Consider the following 18,318-nt stretch of genomic DNA (forward strand, 5'->3'; position numbering starts at 1 on the left):
CCTCTCCTGGTCTTCCAGCTCTCCATCCCCTTTGGCAGCACTCCTGCCATTCTCCAGCAGTCACTGGAGCTGTATTTTCCAGACACTGCCAGTTTCTGCAGCTCCTAGATTCAGCTCAGCCAGCAGGAGCGACCGGCCCCGCAGACACGCACGTCTCGGGCTGGGCTGCGCGGGAGGACGCGAGCAGGTCAGCGGACAGCCCTGCAGCACCGCAGGGGCGGGCCAAGCCTGAGAGAGTGACCATACAAGGTCACACAGCACCTGGGTTTGGCGAGTCCAACGCAGCTCCCATCCCTCTGGCCTACAGACCTGCGCAGATCCATGAGGGGTAGCTTGTTACCAAAACAGAAATATATATCTATTTTATTGTTACTATTTCATATCTGTATTCTAGTATACATACATCTCCCGGTTTCTACCCCGTCTCCACCCGACCAAGCCTCCTTGTTTCTTCCTGCAGAAAACGTGCTGCTTTTGCCCACCAGCAGCAGGAACCCCTCAACGACAAGCCGCAGAGCAGGAGAGGGTCGTACGACAGAGCAGAACTCCCTTCAGGGTCTGAGAGCTCGCAGAGGTTACCTGAAAGAAACAGCATGACAGTCCTCAGAAACAGACCGGCTGAGGAGGATCCATTCTAATTTTAGGCTCTCCTGGCAGCAGCTGCTCTAGAGAGCAGCACCGTGCAAGGAAAGGAGCCCAAGGAAACAAGCGCTGCAGACAGGTCACCTTCACCAGCACGTAGTCCCCTGGCCGGGCTCTGCCCGGAGCCTCGCAGCCTGCAGCATCCTCCATCTCGGCATCAGGGAAGATCACCTTGATGTTGCCGTCATTCCTCCCGCACAGCTCCGAGGCAGAGCGCTTGCTGGGCTGCAAGGAGGACAAGGAACATTCCCTGCACGGCAACAGCTCCGGTTCACTGCTGGGCTTTACCGCCTCGGGAATTAATTGGGCACCACTGCCAGCATTACAATCCACATTCCACACCGTTAAGCGCGCCATGTAACGAAGCCCTATGGCCAGAGCTGCTGTGGTGACACCCACACACCACAGCCGACGTTTCAGAGCCTGCACCAATTCAGTGCCCGGCCAGAGACACGTCTCTAACCCATCCCATCCCCCTGTGCTGAGCTCAGCACTTTGGAAAACCAGGCTGGCTGCTTAAGTGGGAAGATACGGTCTTGGAGTCCTGGGATTGTGCAGGGAAAGTGAGACAGGAAAGCAGAAGTGACGATTGCTGTGTACAGCCTAAGAGCCTCTTGGCCCGCAAGAGGGGAGAAGGACAACTCTGCTGCAGGCACACTCACCCCCTCCACCAGCACCAGCTGCGACTGGCCCACCATCGCCTCGTTCGCCCTCGCAGCCTCCTCTCGAAAGACAGCAATGAGCTCCTCCAGCCGCCGCCGTTTTACGTCTGCAGGCACATCGTCCTGCAGGCGGTGATACGCCCGTGTTTTCTGTGAACAGACAAAGCAAGTGTGGCCCTCAATAACCAGTCTGGGATAGAACCTTGTCCGAGCCCAGCCAGCCTGGCGGCTCCTCAGGCAACAGCTTTCCACGCACTACAGTTTGTATTTACAACCGCAAGGGATGTTCCTTCTGCACCATCCTTTTGGTAGGAGGTCTGAAGCAGGGCGCCGAGTATCAGTGGCTGCGTGAAGCAGCTCTGCAGCTCCTGTGAGAGATGTGTCTGACGCCTGTCTGCCCACAAGGCCAGGCACTGGACTCTACTGCTTCTAGTCCATGTGCTATCCATATTCCTTCTCTTCCTTGTTTCCCAACTTCCTGTCCTCTTCCCCATCAGCATTGTACAGTTTGGAGAGCACTCTAACAGAGACCTGTCAACTATCCACTCTTCCCACGGAAACACCTTCTGAAAATTCACCACTTCTCTCCAGACCCACCTAACAGAGCCTCTGTACATCAGCACAATTTCTCATCAGGAAATGAAAACGTACCTGCAGCCAGATCTCTGCAGACATGGCTGCTTCACTGCAATCACTCTGGGGCATCTGCAGAGCCAGGCCACCCAACCAGTAACCAACCCTGACACTCACACAAGGGAGCTGGAAGCCTGTCAGGCACAAAGGTGGCCCTTGCAGAACCACACACCCTAGAAGTGCTGCATGCAAGCAAAAAAATCTACCAATATACCAAATCTTTAGATATTGTTTTCAACAGCTTTTTTTGAAGTGCCTTATTGTGAGAAATAGCACTCAGGAATTAGGTGAGATACTCAGAGACAAGAATCTTCGGCATCAGGTCCTGCACTCACCTGTCTCATGCTGTAGGCAAACAGGAATCCTACGTTGTAGCGGACCTCCCGCAGCAAGGACACGGTCTGCTGGTGATCTTCCTCCGTCTCTCCACAGAAGCCGGCAATGAAATCGCTGCTTAAGCTCACTCCTGTAACAGAGACGCAGCTTTACACTTCCCTGAAGGAAGAGACGAACGCTTCACTGAAGGAAGAACAGTAAGGTATAGCTGTGCTGAGCTCAGGCCAAGCTAAAGTGAATACCTACCTGGAATGGACGCACGCACATGGCGTACAAGCTCCAAATACGCTTCTCTTGTGTATCTGCAATGAACAACACGTGGATTTGCTAATTAGAGAATGATTACATTGGTGAGGAGAAACCAGCACCCCAAATCAAGGGGCAGGGCACAGGACGCCCCGTGGTGATCGCTCACCCTCGTCGCATGGCCTCCAGGACTCGCGTGCTTCCGCTCTGGGCCGGGAGGTGAAGCTGCTTGCAGATGTTGTGTCGCTCCTGGATAAGCTGCAGGACCTGCCACGAGCAATCAGCAGACAACGTCAAGGACAGCTCAAGTCTACCAGGATGCCAAGGGGAAGAGTCTTCCCTGGGCAAAAGCCAGCAAATAGCCAGCCTGCAAGCTTTAGCACAAGCATTCCCCCTCCCAGGGGCGCTGTTCCCACTCTGCGATCCCGCGTTCCCTTTGGGAAGGAAACACAGCACCCACCCAGCAGTTCAGAGCTGCCTGCCTGCAAGCAGAGGCCCAGGTGTTTATTTTACACTTGCCTCATCAGGGAAGTCCTTGGGGTGTGGAGAGGTGAAACGGATCCTCATTTCTGGATCGATTCTAGAGACGTGGTCTAGAAGATGTGCGAAGCGCAAGCCTCCCTGTTTGGCTTTGTAAACCGTGCTAAAGCCCCGACTGAGGGCTGGGGCAGCGGCCGAGCGGAACTGCACCTCCGACATGTCTCGAAAGCTGTTGACGTTCTGACCCAAAAGGGTCACTTCTTTCACTCCCTACAAAAACAGAGAGGAAAAAATATAACCCGGTCAGGATGGCAAAGCTGCAGGCGCAGCCAGGGTTTGACTCTTACTTCAAGGAGGGGTGTCCAGGGGAAGCCCCCCTTCCCTGTCTGTCAGAGTATTCACGGGGAATCAGAAGCCACTGGTGGAACCCTGTGCTACCCTCATGACCAAAGGGACCGCTGAAAACATTTTCACAGAGAACCATCCTCCGCCCACAGTCTGGGGTAGGCAGGAAGGAGGCTCTGCCTCACCTGATCCGAGAGCATCCTCACTTCCTGCAGGATGGACGCGATGGGGCGGCTCCGTTCGCGGCCCCGGGTGAAGGGCACGATGCAATAGCTACACATGTTGTCGCAGCCCCGCATGATAGATCTGCCAAGAGGTAAAGCACAGGTCACACTGCGATCGCTCCGGAACCTCCACCCACACGGCATCCTGCCCTGCTCTGACCCGGCCTGGCACTGCCGCCCTCGGCCCGCAGCACACACAGCGCTGGCTCCGAACACAGCTCCGCAGCTTCCCCTTACACACCGCTCCAGCCAGAGCTGGCTTCTGCCTGCCTCTAGCTGTCACCTCCTGATTTTTCACGCACGTTCCCAAGAAACTTGGAAAGCAACTAAGGAGGCGCAGGCTTACACTGCAATGTGGCAGTGATCACAGAACCGCTGGCATCACGTGCCTACAGAAGGTGACACTGTCCTTCTGCACCCTACAGCCACAGCGAGCAGGGTCTGATGTCATGTTTGGGAATCTCATTATCAAACTAAATGGAAACAAACGAACAGAAGTTACAGTGCATGGAGGATTAGAAGAATTAAAGGATACAGCAGGATACAGCAGAAGGCAGGGGATGAGAGAGGCAGGGACACCACTCGGCACAGCGTCAGGCCGAGACGATCAGCGTTCTCGAAGGAGAGCAGGAGAGGCCGCAGACAGGCAGAGCACGGGGCTGTCTCTCCAGGGCTGTCAGACAGCGAAGCGGCAGAAGCACGCCGCCCGGCAGACCTGTGCCTCCGGGCTGCCAGGAGCGAGCGCAACCAGGCACTGCCTCTCCTGGGCAGCCCCTGTCACCAGCGGGTCTGCTCCGCGCAGCAGTATTTCCAAACCAGAGCCTCAGAAACATGCACTGGAAAAAGAAGTACTTACACAAAGGCTGTCGTGCCACCCGCGCCAGTCTGGACAGGCAGAATATCTGCGTAAGTCTCCTCTAGCGACAGCAGGACGTTAGCAGCTTGCTGGCCAGACTCTGCCACGGCCAGCAGCCGGGGAAGGTCACGATATGCGTCGGGCCCTGCCACAACATCGACCAGCTTCTCCCTGTGCAGAATCTCCTCCTTCAGCCTCTCGGCCATGCACCCTGCCGCCAAAGGAGAAGGGTCCTCGTGAGGAAGCGCCCACCCTGCGTCACACCTCTGCACCCCTTCACTAGCCGCCTTCCCCCTGCGGAAGAGGCTTGGTACCACCAGAGGGGAAGCGGAAAGGCAGCAGGATGGGCTGTGGCACAGCAGCATGTGCGACCATCGCTGCGCGTCCTGCCAGGTACCTAGAATCCCGATGCGGAGAGGTGAGCGAGCCTGCTGCCGCCGGGCTTTCAGCGCCTTCAGGTGCCGCAGGCGATTCCAGATGGCCTGCTCCGCCTTCTCCCTGGGAAGCCAGGAAAACAGCGGTTATTCCAACTGTCACACTTTATTCCAAGTGTCACACCTCCACAGCCCTCCAACCTGAAGCGGCCCAAGAGCTTTGAGAGAAGAATTCAACCAGCAATGGGGAATCATCCGCCTGATGGGCTGGGCGGCACACCTTCCCCATTCAGAGAAGACAAGCGAAGTTCCCTGCACATTTATATCCCAAATTGCCCCTAACCATATTTCCCAAAAGTTTAAAGTACTGACTCTGTCCTAGAGAGACAGTCAGTTCAAGAGAAGACAGGATTAGAAAAATTTAAAATGGTTAAAGCACCAATCTGTGCAGCCTCAGCCAGCTCTGCCCTCAGCTAAGCAGTTTCACATCTGCATGCTCTTTTCCTCACACAACACATTTACTGCCTTGGTTTTCAAAGGGAAATTCCTTTTAAAATGTCCAAAACCAGCAGCGGCAAAAGTTTCCTTACCTCACAGAACAGGTGACAAGGAGAATCACATCTGCCTGGATTGAAAACAGCAAAGAAGGAAGAATTCGTAAAAGCCAAACGGCAGGTACCCATGCCCTGCACAGATAACCTGAAGAGGCAGGCTACAAAACTCAGCTCAGTGAAAAAAATCTGCCCAAGCACGTGGTGCATTCCAACAAAAAAAAGGTGCAAGAAACTGAGAGAAGACAAGCAGAGCCTTCCGCTCAATGGCAGAAGTAAACTCGGACAAAGATGAGTGAGGAGCAGCCCGCTGTGTCCAGTCCCTCTCCAACCGAGAGGGAAGCCAGCAGTTTAAAGAAAAAAAAACCGACCCACAGCTTCCCAGCACACTAGAAGCTTGCCTTTACTTCACAGAACTCAGACTGCAAAACCCACATCATCTTGCAGGAGTGCACTCCAGACAAAAGCTGGGACTCGCAGGCAGCGGCGTGGCGCCCGCACCACAGGAGAGCTGCCAAGGCGCCTTACCTCATCCAGGTGCTTTGTCCTGGCGTAGCCGCTCTTCCGCAGGATGGCCCAGGCGATCTCCGTGTCACTGACGTTCATCTGGCAGCCGTACGTCTCCAGGTACACTGCAAGAGAGGCGGCGTGACGCAGAGGCCTGCCTCAGCTCTCCTCTACAACCTGTCTCTGTGATCTTTTTCCATAGGAAACTTCAGTCCCACCACTGGAGAGAGGCAGGCAAGCGGCACAAAAGCTGTCTTCACCTGCAGCCCGTACAGAAGGGTAAATCAAAAATAAAGACAAGACTCTGCTAGTGGCACTGGGACACCCGAGTGCCCCCAAGCTCGTCGCTCCAACACCACAGGGCTGGACTGCGGCTGGCAGAGAAGCAGAAGCAGTGTTATTACTGAGATGGGGCACCTAGTGCAATGCAGCCCCCCTCCGCGGGGCACCGCAGCCCGAAAGCTCTGCCGCAGCCCCAAAGCTCTGCCGCAGCCCGAAAGCTCTGCCGCAGCCCCGCTGGCAGCCCGAAAGCTCTGCCGCAGCCCGAAAGCTCTGCCGCAGCCCCGCTGGCAGCCCGAAAGCTCTGCCGCAGCCCGAAAGCTCTGCCGCAGCCCCGCTGGCAGCCCGAAAGCTCTGCCGCAGCCCGAAAGCTCTGCCGCAGCCCCGCTGGCAGCCCGAAAGCTCTGCCGCAGCCCGAAAGCTCTGCCGCAGCCCCGCTGGCAGCCCGGCACAGGGCCCGTGGAGAGGCACCACCTGCTCCCCAAGGCGCCTTCACAGCGGCGGGCGCACCAGGGAGCACGTGGCCAACGAGCTGGACTTTCCCAACACCAAAATCTCCTCCGAGGCCCCCAAACCACTCATTTCCCCCGCACAGGCTGCCCCGAGTCCCACTCCGGCTGCAGGACCCTCACGGCCGGCCCTGGCCTGGCAGCAACGCCGCAGGGCTCGGCTGACCCCACCCGGGCCGCCGCGCAGGGGGCAGCTGCGCCCGCGGAGAGGCGGAGGCACCACAGACCTTTCCCCGTCCCGGGGGCAGAGCCCGGCTCCGGCTGCGGCTCGGGGGCAGAGCCCGGCTCGGGCCGCGGCTCCCCGGCGGCGGCGGCCCCTCTCAGGAAATGCCGCAGGTCCGGCCCCGCGGGCAGCGCGGCCCCGCGCCCCCCCGGCCGCTCGCCTGGCCCGCAGCGCGCTCGGCGGACGGCCCCGGGGCGGGGGGCGGCGGCGGCCGAGCGGAGGAGCCCCGCCGCCCGCAGCGCTCGCCCCCAGGGCAGCATGGCCACGCCGGGTCCCGGGACCAGGCCGCGCCGCCTCGGCGACGGCCGGCGGAGCGCTTTACGGGACGGACCGGGAGGGGACCGCCCCCCCCAACCCCGTGCGCCGCCAAAGCGGCCCCCCCGCCTCCCCGCCCCTGCGTTCCGCGCCGCTGCGGTTCCGCCCGTCCCGTCCCGCCCCGCCCCGCTGCCGGGCGGGGGCGGCCCCTCGGTGGAAAAGTGAAGTAATGGTGGAAACGTAATGGGCCGTGGTGCGGTACCGTGACCGCAGGGATAAAAATAGCCGGAACGGGCGTTCCCGGACGCCTGCCTCTCCGGGGGGGCTCCTGGCGCCCCGCGGCCGCCCCCGAGCGGGACCCGGTCGTGGGAAGGCACCGCAGGCTCAGCGACAGCGCCACCGCACACACAGCCCCGGCCCGCGCCGCCTTTATTGCCACCAGCCGCCCCGGACAGGGGAAGGGGAAGGGGAGGGGGCCGGGGGGGCCAGGGACCCCCGGCTGCCGGTATCGCCGGGTGCGGCGCTGGCCGGGACGCGGGGTTCGGCCCCCGGAGTGCTCCTGCCCCCCGCCGCTGTCCAGGCAGGCGGTGCGGGAGGCTGCGGAGCCAGCAGTCTTCATCTCCGGGGGGAGGGCCGGAGGGAGGGAAGGGGCGAGGGGGGCATTTTCGGTGCTCGAGGTCCGTCTCGTCACCTTATCGCCATTCCCGGGGCTGATAGCGAACGTCTGCTCCGAGCAGCAGGAAATTCTGGGGGAAAGAGAGAAGCCGTGGGGCTGCGACAGGCACCAGCAGCCGCTTTCTGTTGGGGGCTGCCGTGCTCCCCGGCACCCACCGCGTCCCGGGGAGGGAGGGTGGCGGGGCAGGCGTGGCTCTGCCAGCCCCTGTGCCCAATTTTAGCCCTGGAAGAGCTCTGAAGACATTTCAGAGCCACGCCTCGCAAAAGGCACTCCGTGTCCCCGTAGTGGCAGCCCTCGGGGGCCTCCCCCCGCCTCCCGGGACAGGGCTGTCTCGCTCCCCCCGCAGCAGCAGAGCTCTTTCCGCGGAGCCCGGCGGGCAGAGGGGGGCAGCAGCACAGGCAGCATCGCCCCCCGCGCTGCGGGCCGGGGGCGGCGGGGGCTCCGCAGGGCGCTGCGTGCTATAAAAAGCCTCGTGGGAAATTCAAGCCCCGGGGTCAAGAACTGGAGAAGTGATGCGGTGCTGGCCCGGGGGTGCAGAGCCCGGATCCCCGCTGTGCGGACGGGAAAAGCGGGGCTCCGGCTTGCAGCCGTGCCGCTGGGATCCCGGCCAAGTGTACCCCTCCGGCCCGGCAGCGCCCAGCACGGCTTCGCACGGCACGCCAGCAGCAGCCGGCCGCTCCGGCGGGGCTGGGTGCTCCCCCTCACGCACCTGGTGAAACCGCAGGAGGATGTTGGAGAGCTGGGTCCTGTCCGGCAGCGGCAGCGGGAAGCCCTCGTCTAGCCTGGCTGGAAGAGACAGCACGCACGGCCGCGCTGGGACGGGAACGGGAGCCAGAGGGAGCGCGGGCCGTACAGCCCGGCAGCCACCTCCCCCCCCCGCCCTCTCCTCGCCCCCGCTGCTCTGGGGTGGGCAAAGGAACCTCCTCCCAAGCTCCTCAGAAGGGCTGGGGGCTGCAGGTTGTGCCATGCCACTGCCCCGCCAGCCCCGCTCTGGCCCCGTTTGCTGGGGAGTCCTGAGAAGCAGCGAGGGGGGGTGAGGGTCTGGAAAGCATTGGGCTCATTTTTCCCATTGTCTTCATCGCTGGATGCGTGTCACAGCGCCGAGAGGCTCCCGCACGCCGCAGCCGGCCTCCAGCAGCAGCTTTTACTGCCATCTCCCATCCTTGCTGCAGGCTTTACCCACCGCCCAGGCTCGGCAACAGGGGTTTAATTAGCGAGCCGGGCCTGCTCGGACAGAGGGGCCAGGCCAGCACCCCCACTCCCCCCAGCAGGTTCTCACCATTAAGACGCGGGAGCAGGATAGTGGAAGCAAAGATGTTCATCACGGACTGCAGCGTTCGCACCTGGGGAGCGGAGAGAGCGGGAAGAAGAGCTTTAGCCTGCGGGAAAGCAGGCGACCGGGCACTGGAGGATAATTAGGAAAAGTGACAAGGAGCTGGGATGGGCACACACTTTGTCCGGAGCGCAGCGGCTTTGTCTGGCCGTGCTGGCGGGGTAGGAAGTGTAGGGGTGAGAGAGGAAACGGCAGCTGGCTCTGCGTCCTCTGCCAGCCTCCCAGGCTGAGGCAGGAGGGGTCTATGGGGTCAGCGTGGGGTCCTGGGTGCAGCCCCAGGTCCCGTGTTGGGGCCGGGGGGAGCGAGCCCTCTCCTTGGCCTCCAGCAGGCTCTCGCCTCTGTGCCGGGGGCTCTGGTCGTGGTCAAGGATCACTTACCTGGAAAGTGCCGACATCCGAATGCTTCAGAGAGAGCTTCATCCTGCGCAGACAGAAGCGGTGCTGTGAAGGCTGTCCCAATGGCAAGGGCAGTTCCCGCCTCGGTGCCGCCTGTCGATGGCCGTGTGGTTCCGCTCCCTCCAGCTGCAGCTCATCCCCCCCACACTGGGTCCCCATCCCTGGGACCTCCCCACCTCCCTTCTGTCTCCAGAGCCCAGAACAGAAGCATCCCCCCACCCCCCTGCACCGCTCCCCTTCCGTACCTGCCCACCTTCAGGCTCCCAACGATGTGGCCGGACTTCACATTGATGACGGCAGACACGTTTCCCGTCTAGGGAGAGAGCGCAGAGCTCCAGCAGTGCTCACCCCGTCTCCCCCAAACCAGACACCCAGGGGAACGGCTCAGACCAGCCAAAACGCAGCGGGACCACTGTCCGTCCAGGGGCACATTTGCACGCAGCGTTAAACCTGGCATTTGTCAGCTCAGGTATTTCTCTGTGGGGACTCCCCCGCGGCACCAGGCCTGGGCTGGTTCTGGGGGGCTCAGCGTCGCTGGACGCAGGAGGACAGTGCACAGCTCACACTCCCATCTTCGCCCCGCTGAGAGCTCACCGCCCAGACGGCGTCAGGCAGAGCTGTGGCTGCACCAGGAGCTGCCCAGCCGGGACCACAGGCACGGGGCAGGCTGTGCCGTACTCACCAGGCCGAGGAGGAAGAGAGGAGCCAGGCTGGAGTTGGGGAGCATGGCGTAAGCCTGGATATCCACGACTGGCTTGAGCAAGAGCCCCTCTGGTCCAATGCTCAGGAACGGGGCGGAGGGGGCGGACAGCCTGAGCTTCATCAGCATGTCCGGGTACATCCCCTCGAGCTGCAGAGAGCAGGGAAGGGTAGGGACAGCGGCACAACCCCCCGTTCCTGGGGGAGACCACCCCGCACAGAGCAGAGCCCCGGCTGCGCGCGGCAGGAGCTCGGGGCTGGAGCGCTCACCTGGGGAACGAAGGCTGAGAAGGTGGAGGTGTTCAAGTGGAAGTCAACGTCCTTCGGGATCTGCAGGGAGAGGACCGTCACGCCGGGGTCACGCGCAGCCGAGCCCACGGCGGGATCAGCCCCCTGCCCTCCCACGCACTGCCGTGCCGGACTGCCCCATCCCCGTCCCACAGCCCCCAGCTCCCAGCCCCCGGGCAGCTCTCCAGGGAAGCTCTCCAAGACCGCAGGCTGCCTCTGCTCTCTGCAAAAGGAACCTGCTGCCCAGAGGCGCGGGGACGGGCCCTGTCCCACCACGCTGCTCACCATGGAGTCCGTGATTTCGAAGACCAGCGCTCCGGCTGCGTGGTAGGCGAAGCTGGCTGTGTTGAAGAAGTAGCTGGAGGCTCCGAAGTAAACCATGCGGTCGTGATCCGGGGGGAAGGCCAGTGCCAGCGGAGGGAAGGGGACAGTGGAGCGGTGGGCCAGGGAGAAGAATTCACCCTGGGAGGAGGGAGAGAGGTGAAGCGGGAGAGCAGAGGGTGGTGGGGCTCGCCCGCTGACCTGAGCTGGGAAACGGCATTTGCAGGAGGTGCCCAAACGTGGCTCCCCAGCAGCCTGTGGTGACGGCATCAGTCAAATCAGGCTTTCCTGGGGCAGCCTCTCACCTTCAGCTCCACGTCCAGGTACTTGGCAGTAGCAGCTGGGGGTGCCACCAAGGAGTAATCGATCCCAGCCATGGCATCTATCCTGGCTGTGACTGTAAAACACGGGACAGACGGATGAGCGAGCGGGAGACGGCACAGGAAAGCTGGGAGCAGACATCCAGGCAGTGCCGTGCCCAGGCTTCCTGGTGCAACAGCTCAGCACCGGCTTCACGTGTGTCTGCTTCTGATTAGAATCAAAACCCACATTTCCTCCTGCCTGTGTCTCAGCCACACGGACTGACTCCCAAACCGGAGGAACGGTCTGGGTCCCGGGGCCAAGGCAGCCCCTGCTCCCGCCAGCGCTGGCACGGCTCGTTGGGGGCTACGTGCAGCGTGACCAGTCTCTGCTGACACAGCTCCCCAGCCCCCAGCTGGGGTGCAGAAACACAAGGAAATGGGGAGTGGGCACAAGGCAAAGCACTGTCCTCATGGCTGGGAAATGCCCTCCAACCCCGTGCAGCGCCCACCCGGTACCTGGCAGGGTCTGGAGGTAGGGCTGGAGGTCGCTGCGCACAGACTTGACCACGCTCTCACAGACCTGCGGGCGAGAAAGGCAGTGAGGGCGAGCGGACGTGGGCTGCCAGGGCCGGAGCTGGGTTGGGACCAGGCTGCATCCCGGGGTCCCGGTGCAGCGCCCTGCCCTGCTTCCAGGAGGCAGAACAGCAGAAAAGGCCTCTGAGCCCCGGCTTCGCTCCTGCTGCCAGCCCATCTGCTGCCACCGCTCCCGGGGGCCTCGGGAAGCCACTCCATGGCATCGGGAATAGCGCCCAGGCAGGGTGGGATCTGCTGCGGGAGCGGGCTCTGCCGCTTCTCCAGCCGCCTCCTCCCTGAGCAAGGTTCACATCCAGGGAGGCTGTGACTCCTGCCAGTTAGCCTTGTAGTAATTACTGCTAACAGCTTGTTTCCATGGCTTGTTGCAGATCTCTCTGCACCAGGCGGACGGGACCAGGGCCTCCCTGACGCACCCCGTTAAAACAAGTTGGCTGAGACCAGAAACGAGGATTTCTCCCCCACTGCTCCCCAAAGCACACGGGCACGCGGCTGTTTAAAGAACGGCTCTGATCAGGTTTCCTCTGTTACAGCGAGTTTGGCCGAGGCGTAAGATCTAATTAACTGACCACATGGAAAGAAAAGTCTGTGTTAATTAGGAACCAATTATGCTGGGCTTTGGCAAAGGCTGCAGGTTTTGAATTCAGCCTGCGCCACATGACGCTACGGAGACTGCAGTTAGCAGTGCCCGCTCCTCCGGTTTCCAGCAAACCGGCCACACGCCCGCGCGCTCTGGCTCCCGTTAAATCCCTGCGTGTGCTCCGAGCCTCCCAGCACATCACTGCAAGCGAGGGCTAAAGACTGCCAGAAGAACCCGGAGCTCTGCCCTCCTTCGCTCGCACACCTTGTTCTCCAAGATTTTCCGGAATCTGGACTCAACGGCACCGTAGAAGAGGTTGTAAAGCCATCTGCAGAGAAAATCAGAGAGGAGCCCTTCAGCACAGAGGCTGCGGCAGGAGCGTTTGCCAGGAAAGGCAGACACTGGAGATTCCAGAACACTGGGGAACATCATTCCCATAGCTGTGCCTCAGGGTTTCCGTTTGCAAACGGACCTGCTTGTAAACCACGCACGTGCAAGTCTAGTGACTGCCTTAAATCGCCCTTAAATGTGCAGCCGCAGCAGGACAAAATCAGGCCAGACTTACGTTCATTCGCCTGAAAACATCTGGATGAGAAGCGCATCGCAAGAGCCCAGTGACCGAGGAGCAGTGTGCCAGCGCAGGCAGCCGGCGGGCAGAAGGGGCAGCAGATGTGCCAGCACCTTGTTCCTTGCACCAGGGCCTGGGCGCCGCGTTCCCACGGCAGACGCGCTAACACACAGCACTTCTAGGCCTGCACAGTGAAGTTACGTACCCAAACTTGCCCGAAAAGTGGACCCGGACTTCGGAGATGCGGGTGCTGCAGTCGGAGGTGCCAACGGTGGGTTTCCCAGAGGAGTCGCTGCCCAGCTGCAGGCTGATTTTGATGTAGACGTTCTCCACCTTCAGGTCAAACGAGCCGTGGTCTCGGCTGCAGGGAGAGGAGGATGAGAAAGGGACATCTCTCAGTGGTCCTGGTGAAGGGACCCCAAATCAGCTTCGGTATTAAGCATTCGGAGGAGACTGGGAAAGTTTTTAAACTCAGGGAAACCAAATTGTGCTGGAACATAAACCAAGAGAGGTAACCTTCACACAGAGAGGGGCGAGCGCAGGCAGGGCAGGTGGAAGAGGGGCAGGAGAGCTGATGCACAGCTCCACCTCGTTCTTGGCTCCCACCCTGTTTTACCCATCTCAGCGGCCGTACGAGGGCAGCGGCCTCTGCGCACCCCGGGCCCCAGCTCAGGTCTGTCCTAAGCCATGCGGGTGCTCGGCTCCCTCATGTCCCGGGTGCCGCAAGAGGGGAGATGGCTTTCATGTTGTCTCCCCAGCCACTTGCAAGTGGGATAAACGCTGCCTGGCCAGCTCCGAGGGCTCCTGGTGTGGAGGGAGACCTGGCAGGGCTCCCCGAGAGCGAGGTGCTCCCCCAGCGCGAGGGGCTCCCCAACGTGCACTGGGAACACAGCGGCTGCAGCCCGGCTGCGGGGACAGCGAGTCAGCGCATCTGGCGAGAGCTAAGTGACAGCTTCCCAGGCAGAAGGGAGAGGAGACAAAAAACCCTGTCCAGGCACAGAGAGGGAAGCGCAGAGTGCCGTGCCGGAGCGGGGAAGGGGAAGCCGGGCACGCACATGAAGTGTATCTTCACCCGCCAGTTCCCGTCCACCTCGGCAAAGGCGTTGGAGATGGAGACCTGCAGGCCCACGTTGGGGACCAGGGAAATCCGCGAGTACGGCAAATGGAAACTGCGAAGGTCCAATCTAAAAATAAACGAATAAAAAATAAGAGAAAAGCCACATGAGAGGGTGTGCCTCGCACCCAGGCACACGGCTGGGGAGGGAGGGAGCGGGACCTCCAGCTCCCATCCTGCCGCAGCAATGCCTGGCAGGGATGTGCAGAGAAACGCGGCGCCTGTGGAGACGTGGACCCTGCAGCCACCCAGAGAGCAGCTCAGGACCCCGGGCAGCGGGAGCGGAGAGGAGCTGGGATCTCCACAGGGCTGGGCTCCTGCTCTGCGGGGGGAGCGGGCGCCCTGCTGCCATGGGCAAGGCCCCCTCACCGCCGGAGCTCCATTGCGCAAAATCCACCCTCACCCAGAGCCCGGTTCCCTTTTTCCCCTTTGGGCAGGAGGGGAAAGCAGGATTGTCCCAGCCTGCACAGACAGGGCCAGCATCTCGGGGAGGTGTGGAGGGGACAGGATGGTCCTCACTGCACCGGGGGCTCCCCGTCCTTCCCACCCCTCCTGCCCCTCGGGTGGGCTGGGGGGACAGCGAGCCGCTGCGGGGCGCTGGCCGGGCTCACCTGGAGATCTCATAGTGCACTTTGCCCACGTGCCGGATGCGAAAGTCACCCGAGATGTCCGGCAGCTTCAGCTGGGCCAGTTCCTTCTCCAGGACCGCGATCCCCTGCTGATGGGCTGCGGGGGCAGAGGGGTGTCACCGCCGCACGCTGCCCGCGGGAGCCGGGAGCGCGCACCGGGCGCACAGCAGAAGGGTTAAAGGAAACCTGCAGGCGCTGCCCGGCTGCGTTCCCCCTCCCAGGCTATCGCCCAAGCTGATCTCGGGGCACGGAGCCCCGTCAGCTCATGGGCAACGCTGCCTGGCACCTGCCCCGGAGGAAGGCGGTGGCCAGGCAGCGCTGGAACGCGGGGAGAGGTCCCAGTCCTCGCTCCCTGGGCTGGGCGCGGTGCGAGGTGTGCGGGACCACGCCGCTCCGTGTCCAGTGCCGGCGGGAGCACACGGCCCGGAGAGCAGCACCGCGTGCGTGGGTGCTGCATCCCTGCACCCGCCTGCGAAGGGGAGTCACGTCCCCTCCCGCGCTGGCGGAGCTGCCGGGTAAATGAGCTGTTTCTCACACAGTGCACTCCAGCCCACAACAGCGCTCGGCTGGAGCCGGGGCTCTGCCTGCCTCCATCAAACCAGCACGGGGCCCATCCATCCCTGTCACTGCCCCCGCTGCAGCTCCCCACCTCGTCTCCTCCGCAGCTCGCTCCTCCGGGGCTCACGGCTGCCGTGGGAGCAGGACCTCCCGCCCCGCCAGCCCCACATCTCCGCCGACACCGCCTGGGCGCAGCCCCCCGAGACCCCCACCGGGCCGGGCACCACTGCCCCTCTGCAGGGGCTCCGCGAGGGCGGTGGTGGGGACAGACGGGTGCACCAGCGGGAAGCCCCGGGTCGTGATGAATTTGGCACCAGGACCTGGTCCTGCCCCAGGACCCCACGCTTGCCCAGCTCCGCACGCCGGCCCCCAGCACACCTGCAAGGAGGGACATCAGAAGCAGAACCCACCGTAGTCCAAGCCTGCCTGGGTGATCCTCACCACGAAGCCGGGGTTGGTGGCCCCGGCGAGTGCCAGGCACAAAGCCAGCGCCCCGCAAGCCGCTGCCAGGCTCTGCGCTCCCATCCCGGCTGCCCCGCCGTGCCGCGCTGCTGCCGGGCTCTCCCTGCCCGCGCCGCCTTTATATCGGTGCCAAAACGGGAACCACGGGCGAGGGAGGCGTGCAGAGCCCCTGCCGCAGCCCGCGCGGGACGTCCCCCGGAGCCCCAGGCCTTCCTGCTCGGCTACCGCACCCGTGGCACCCGCGCCTGCGGCACGGCATGGCACCCAGACCCAGCGGCACACCCCGCGCCTCTCCCCGCGGGCAGGGAATTGATAGCGAGACGCAGGAGCGACAGCCCCGGTCCCAGCTCTCCGTCGGGAGCCAACGGTCCCCGCCCGCAGCAGCGGCAGGCGCGGGTTCGGCTCTGCCAGCCGCAGTCGATGGGGCTGTGTTCTCGCTGCGCGCTCTGCCTTCGCCCACCAAGGCCAGGAACCGCCCGGGTGGCCCCCGAGCTGTCTGCCAGCCCTGCCCCCCTGCCCCGACCCTCGGGGCTCCGCGCTCCTCGGCCCCAGCTGCCCCGCACCCACCCAGCCCAGCCGAACGCACCGACTGTAACGGCCCCAGCAGAGCCGCCTCGGGGCGCGGCGAGGGCTGAGGAAAGCGAGTTGCGGGTCCTCACCCCGCGCCAGCAGACCCCGGAGCCCCCCCCCCCACCGGCAGGGCTGGCGGAGGCCTGGCCCCCGGCCCCAGGGCTCCGGCACGGCACGGCACAGCACAGCACGGGAGGAGCGGTCCGGCGCACTGGGAACGAGCCACAGACACGAGGCTTCAGGGGCCCTGGCACGTCCCAGTCCTTGGGCTCACGCTGGCTGGAGACCAGTACGGGAGCTGGGCACAGCCCGGCCGGGCCGAGGGGCAGCACCCCCACAGCCCCCAGCGGGGAGAGCGGGGCCGGCCGGAGCCTCCCCGCAGCCTGCGGGACGGCGGTGAGGGAAGAGGAAATGGTTTAAGGGACTTTCATTTCCCGCTGGGGAAGCTGCAGGACCGGGCAGAGGAAACGCGCTGCAGCTGATGCAGGCAGATCCCGCGCTGGATGCGGGGAAGTCCTGGTTGCCAGAGGCAACATCCCCGAGCCCCGCGCTTGTGAAACGCGGCTGTTGCTCAAGTGCAGCGCGGCGGCCCCGGAGGCCTCGAGGGACGGCGGGGCATCTGCCCTGGAGGAACCTGGCACGTGAAAGATGGGGGGGTGGGGAGACCGGGGGTCTGGGGTCCCCTCTGCCTTTCTTCCTCCGGGTTTCAGAGGGGGGCACTTGCAGGCTGCCGGGCAGACACACAGCAAGCGCCCACCAAGCCTGCACGCGCGCCTACGGCTTTGGAGAGCAGCACCGCAGTGATCGGCAGCTCTCGGGTCCAGGGCAGGAAAACAGGGACACGGCAGCCCAGCAGGTCTGGTGCTGGCGGCGCCTGCCAGCGAGGGACAAACAGCCTGGGGAAAAGCTGCGGCCCACTGGCACCCAGACAGCATCCGCGGGCTGCGGCACTCCCGTCAGTGCCAGCCCCACTCCATCGCCGGGGCCAGAGCTTGTTTTGCCCAGAGAGAAGCAGCCAAGAGCAGAGGAGGTTAAAACGCCAGATCCCCACTCGCAGCCTCCATGGTGCCGCGACCTGGCCGCTGCCTCTCAGTGCTCTGACAGGGTTTGCTCCAGGTGGACGAGGGGCTCCCCAAACTCTCCGGTCCGTGACATTGCATCTCAGCAGGGCTGTTTTGAAACAGTATTTAAGACATCCAGGACAGGCACTGAGGAACCAGAACCTCTTCCATAAGAAGAAATGAAATTTTACGAGGAGCAGCACAGAGAGGAAGCAAAACCAGGAAGTCTTCCTTCTTGGTTTGAGCAAGTTTTAAAGCTGACCTGAAAAAACAGCCCTTCAAACAGCCGCACCCTGACCAAACACCCCTGCGCTTGGCGAGGGACAGCTGAAACAACATCCAACACTCAACACGGCGGGCTGGTCCCCGTAGTGCTGCGCGCAAGGGGTGACAGCAGGGAGCTGAGTGTGAAGTCCTGCCCTGCCTGACCCTTCGGGGGGGAAAAGGTTTGGCCTGATGGGCTGCCCCGCCAGTCCCGGGAGCGGGGGGCTGCTCCGCCGGGAAGGGCCGCTCCCCCCGGGGCTGCCAGGGCCGGGCTGGGGTTTGCTGGGCTGTACGTGTGGGAAAGGGCCATCGTCACATGGGAGTCAAGGGGCCAGGAGGGCAGGGAGCTGCATGGGGTCCCTCTCCTGTGCTGCCGGCTGTCTCCGGCCCAGGGCTGCTGGTCAGGACCCCCTCCCGCTGCCCCCACGCCACCCCCCACACTCCAGGTCAGGGCTTCCTCTGCCCCTACACACTCAGATCCCGATCCTGCCCACAGCTCTTTCTGAATCTCTCGCATGGTGCAATGGCCCAAACCACCCCACAGCCGCATGCTGGGGCTCCCCAGGGACTGCGGCGTCGGGCTGCAGCTCTGCTCCATCCCCAGCAGCCGCCAGCTCGGGCCTGCTGCCACACCGAGCCCCTTCCCAGGCAAGTGTCCGGCGAGGGCTGGCTGCGCCCCGGCTGTCCCCACGCCGGCTGTCGGCAGATGCAGGGCAGCGCCGCAGGCATTGGTGCTCCTTGGGCTGCAAGCAAGGAAGGACACTTGGACACATTTGCCTTCCGC

The 18,318-nt window shown here is 63.0% G+C and overlaps 2 protein-coding genes across 2 annotated transcripts; both read right to left on the reverse strand.

Annotated features, from left to right (window-relative positions):
* Positions 1–328: 328 nt before the first annotated feature.
* On the reverse strand, positions 329–7,179 carry CDK5RAP1 (CDK5RAP1 mitochondrial tRNA methylthiotransferase). Its single transcript, XM_086760867.1, has 13 exons — positions 6,872–7,179; positions 5,878–5,981; positions 5,389–5,423; positions 4,822–4,922; positions 4,425–4,635; positions 3,530–3,650; positions 3,039–3,269; positions 2,689–2,786; positions 2,520–2,575; positions 2,273–2,403; positions 1,305–1,454; positions 727–867; positions 329–579 (listed from the first exon to the last, which is right to left on the reverse strand). Exons 1-13 carry the CDS (start codon positions 7,125–7,127, stop codon positions 499–501), a joined length of 1,716 nt encoding a protein of 571 aa, XP_086616993.1. The 5' UTR covers positions 7,128–7,179; the 3' UTR covers positions 329–498.
* A 347-nt stretch (positions 7,180–7,526) lies between these two features.
* On the reverse strand, positions 7,527–15,717 carry LOC147598765 (bactericidal permeability-increasing protein-like). The gene is made up of 15 exons (XM_086760610.1): positions 15,588–15,717; positions 14,602–14,716; positions 13,932–14,060; positions 13,082–13,237; positions 12,573–12,636; positions 11,654–11,717; positions 11,141–11,232; positions 10,800–10,976; positions 10,497–10,556; positions 10,210–10,377; positions 9,773–9,840; positions 9,510–9,552; positions 9,078–9,141; positions 8,508–8,584; positions 7,527–7,868 (listed from the first exon to the last, which is right to left on the reverse strand). The coding sequence occupies exons 1-15, from the start codon at positions 15,700–15,702 to the stop codon at positions 7,815–7,817; spliced, it is 1,446 nt and encodes a 481-aa protein (XP_086616736.1). The 5' UTR covers positions 15,703–15,717; the 3' UTR covers positions 7,527–7,814.
* Positions 15,718–18,318: the final 2,601 nt, after the last annotated feature.

Source organism: Chlamydotis macqueenii, chromosome 16 (assembly GCF_036417535.1).
Source record: "Chlamydotis macqueenii isolate bChlMac1 chromosome 16, bChlMac1.mat, whole genome shotgun sequence".
Classification (NCBI taxonomy): Eukaryota; Metazoa; Chordata; class Aves; order Otidiformes; family Otididae; genus Chlamydotis; species Chlamydotis macqueenii.

Bases quoted from the DNA above. Each gene is read 5' to 3' on its own strand.
- LOC147598765 (XM_086760610.1), bottom strand. From the start codon at position 15,702: ATGGGAGCGCAGAGCCTGGCAGCGGCTTGCGGGGCGCTGGCTTTGTGC. The intron at 11,233-11,653 runs GTACCGGGTGGG...CGTGTTTTACAG, and splicing joins CTACCTCCAGACCCTGCCAG to TCACAGCCAGGATAGATGCC. The intron at 8,585-9,077 runs GTGAGAACCTGC...TGTCTCTTCCAG, and splicing joins CCTGCTCCCGCGTCTTAATG to CCAGGCTAGACGAGGGCTTC.
- CDK5RAP1 (XM_086760867.1), bottom strand. From the start codon at position 7,127: ATGCTGCCCTGGGGGCGAGCGCTGCGGGCGGCGGGGCTCCTCCGCTCG. The intron at 4,923-5,388 runs GTAAGGAAACTT...CTGGCTTCCCAG, and splicing joins CTTGTCACCTGTTCTGTGAG to GGAGAAGGCGGAGCAGGCCA. The intron at 4,636-4,821 runs GTACCTGGCAGG...CTTTGGCGGCAG, and splicing joins TCTCCGCATCGGGATTCTAG to GGTGCATGGCCGAGAGGCTG.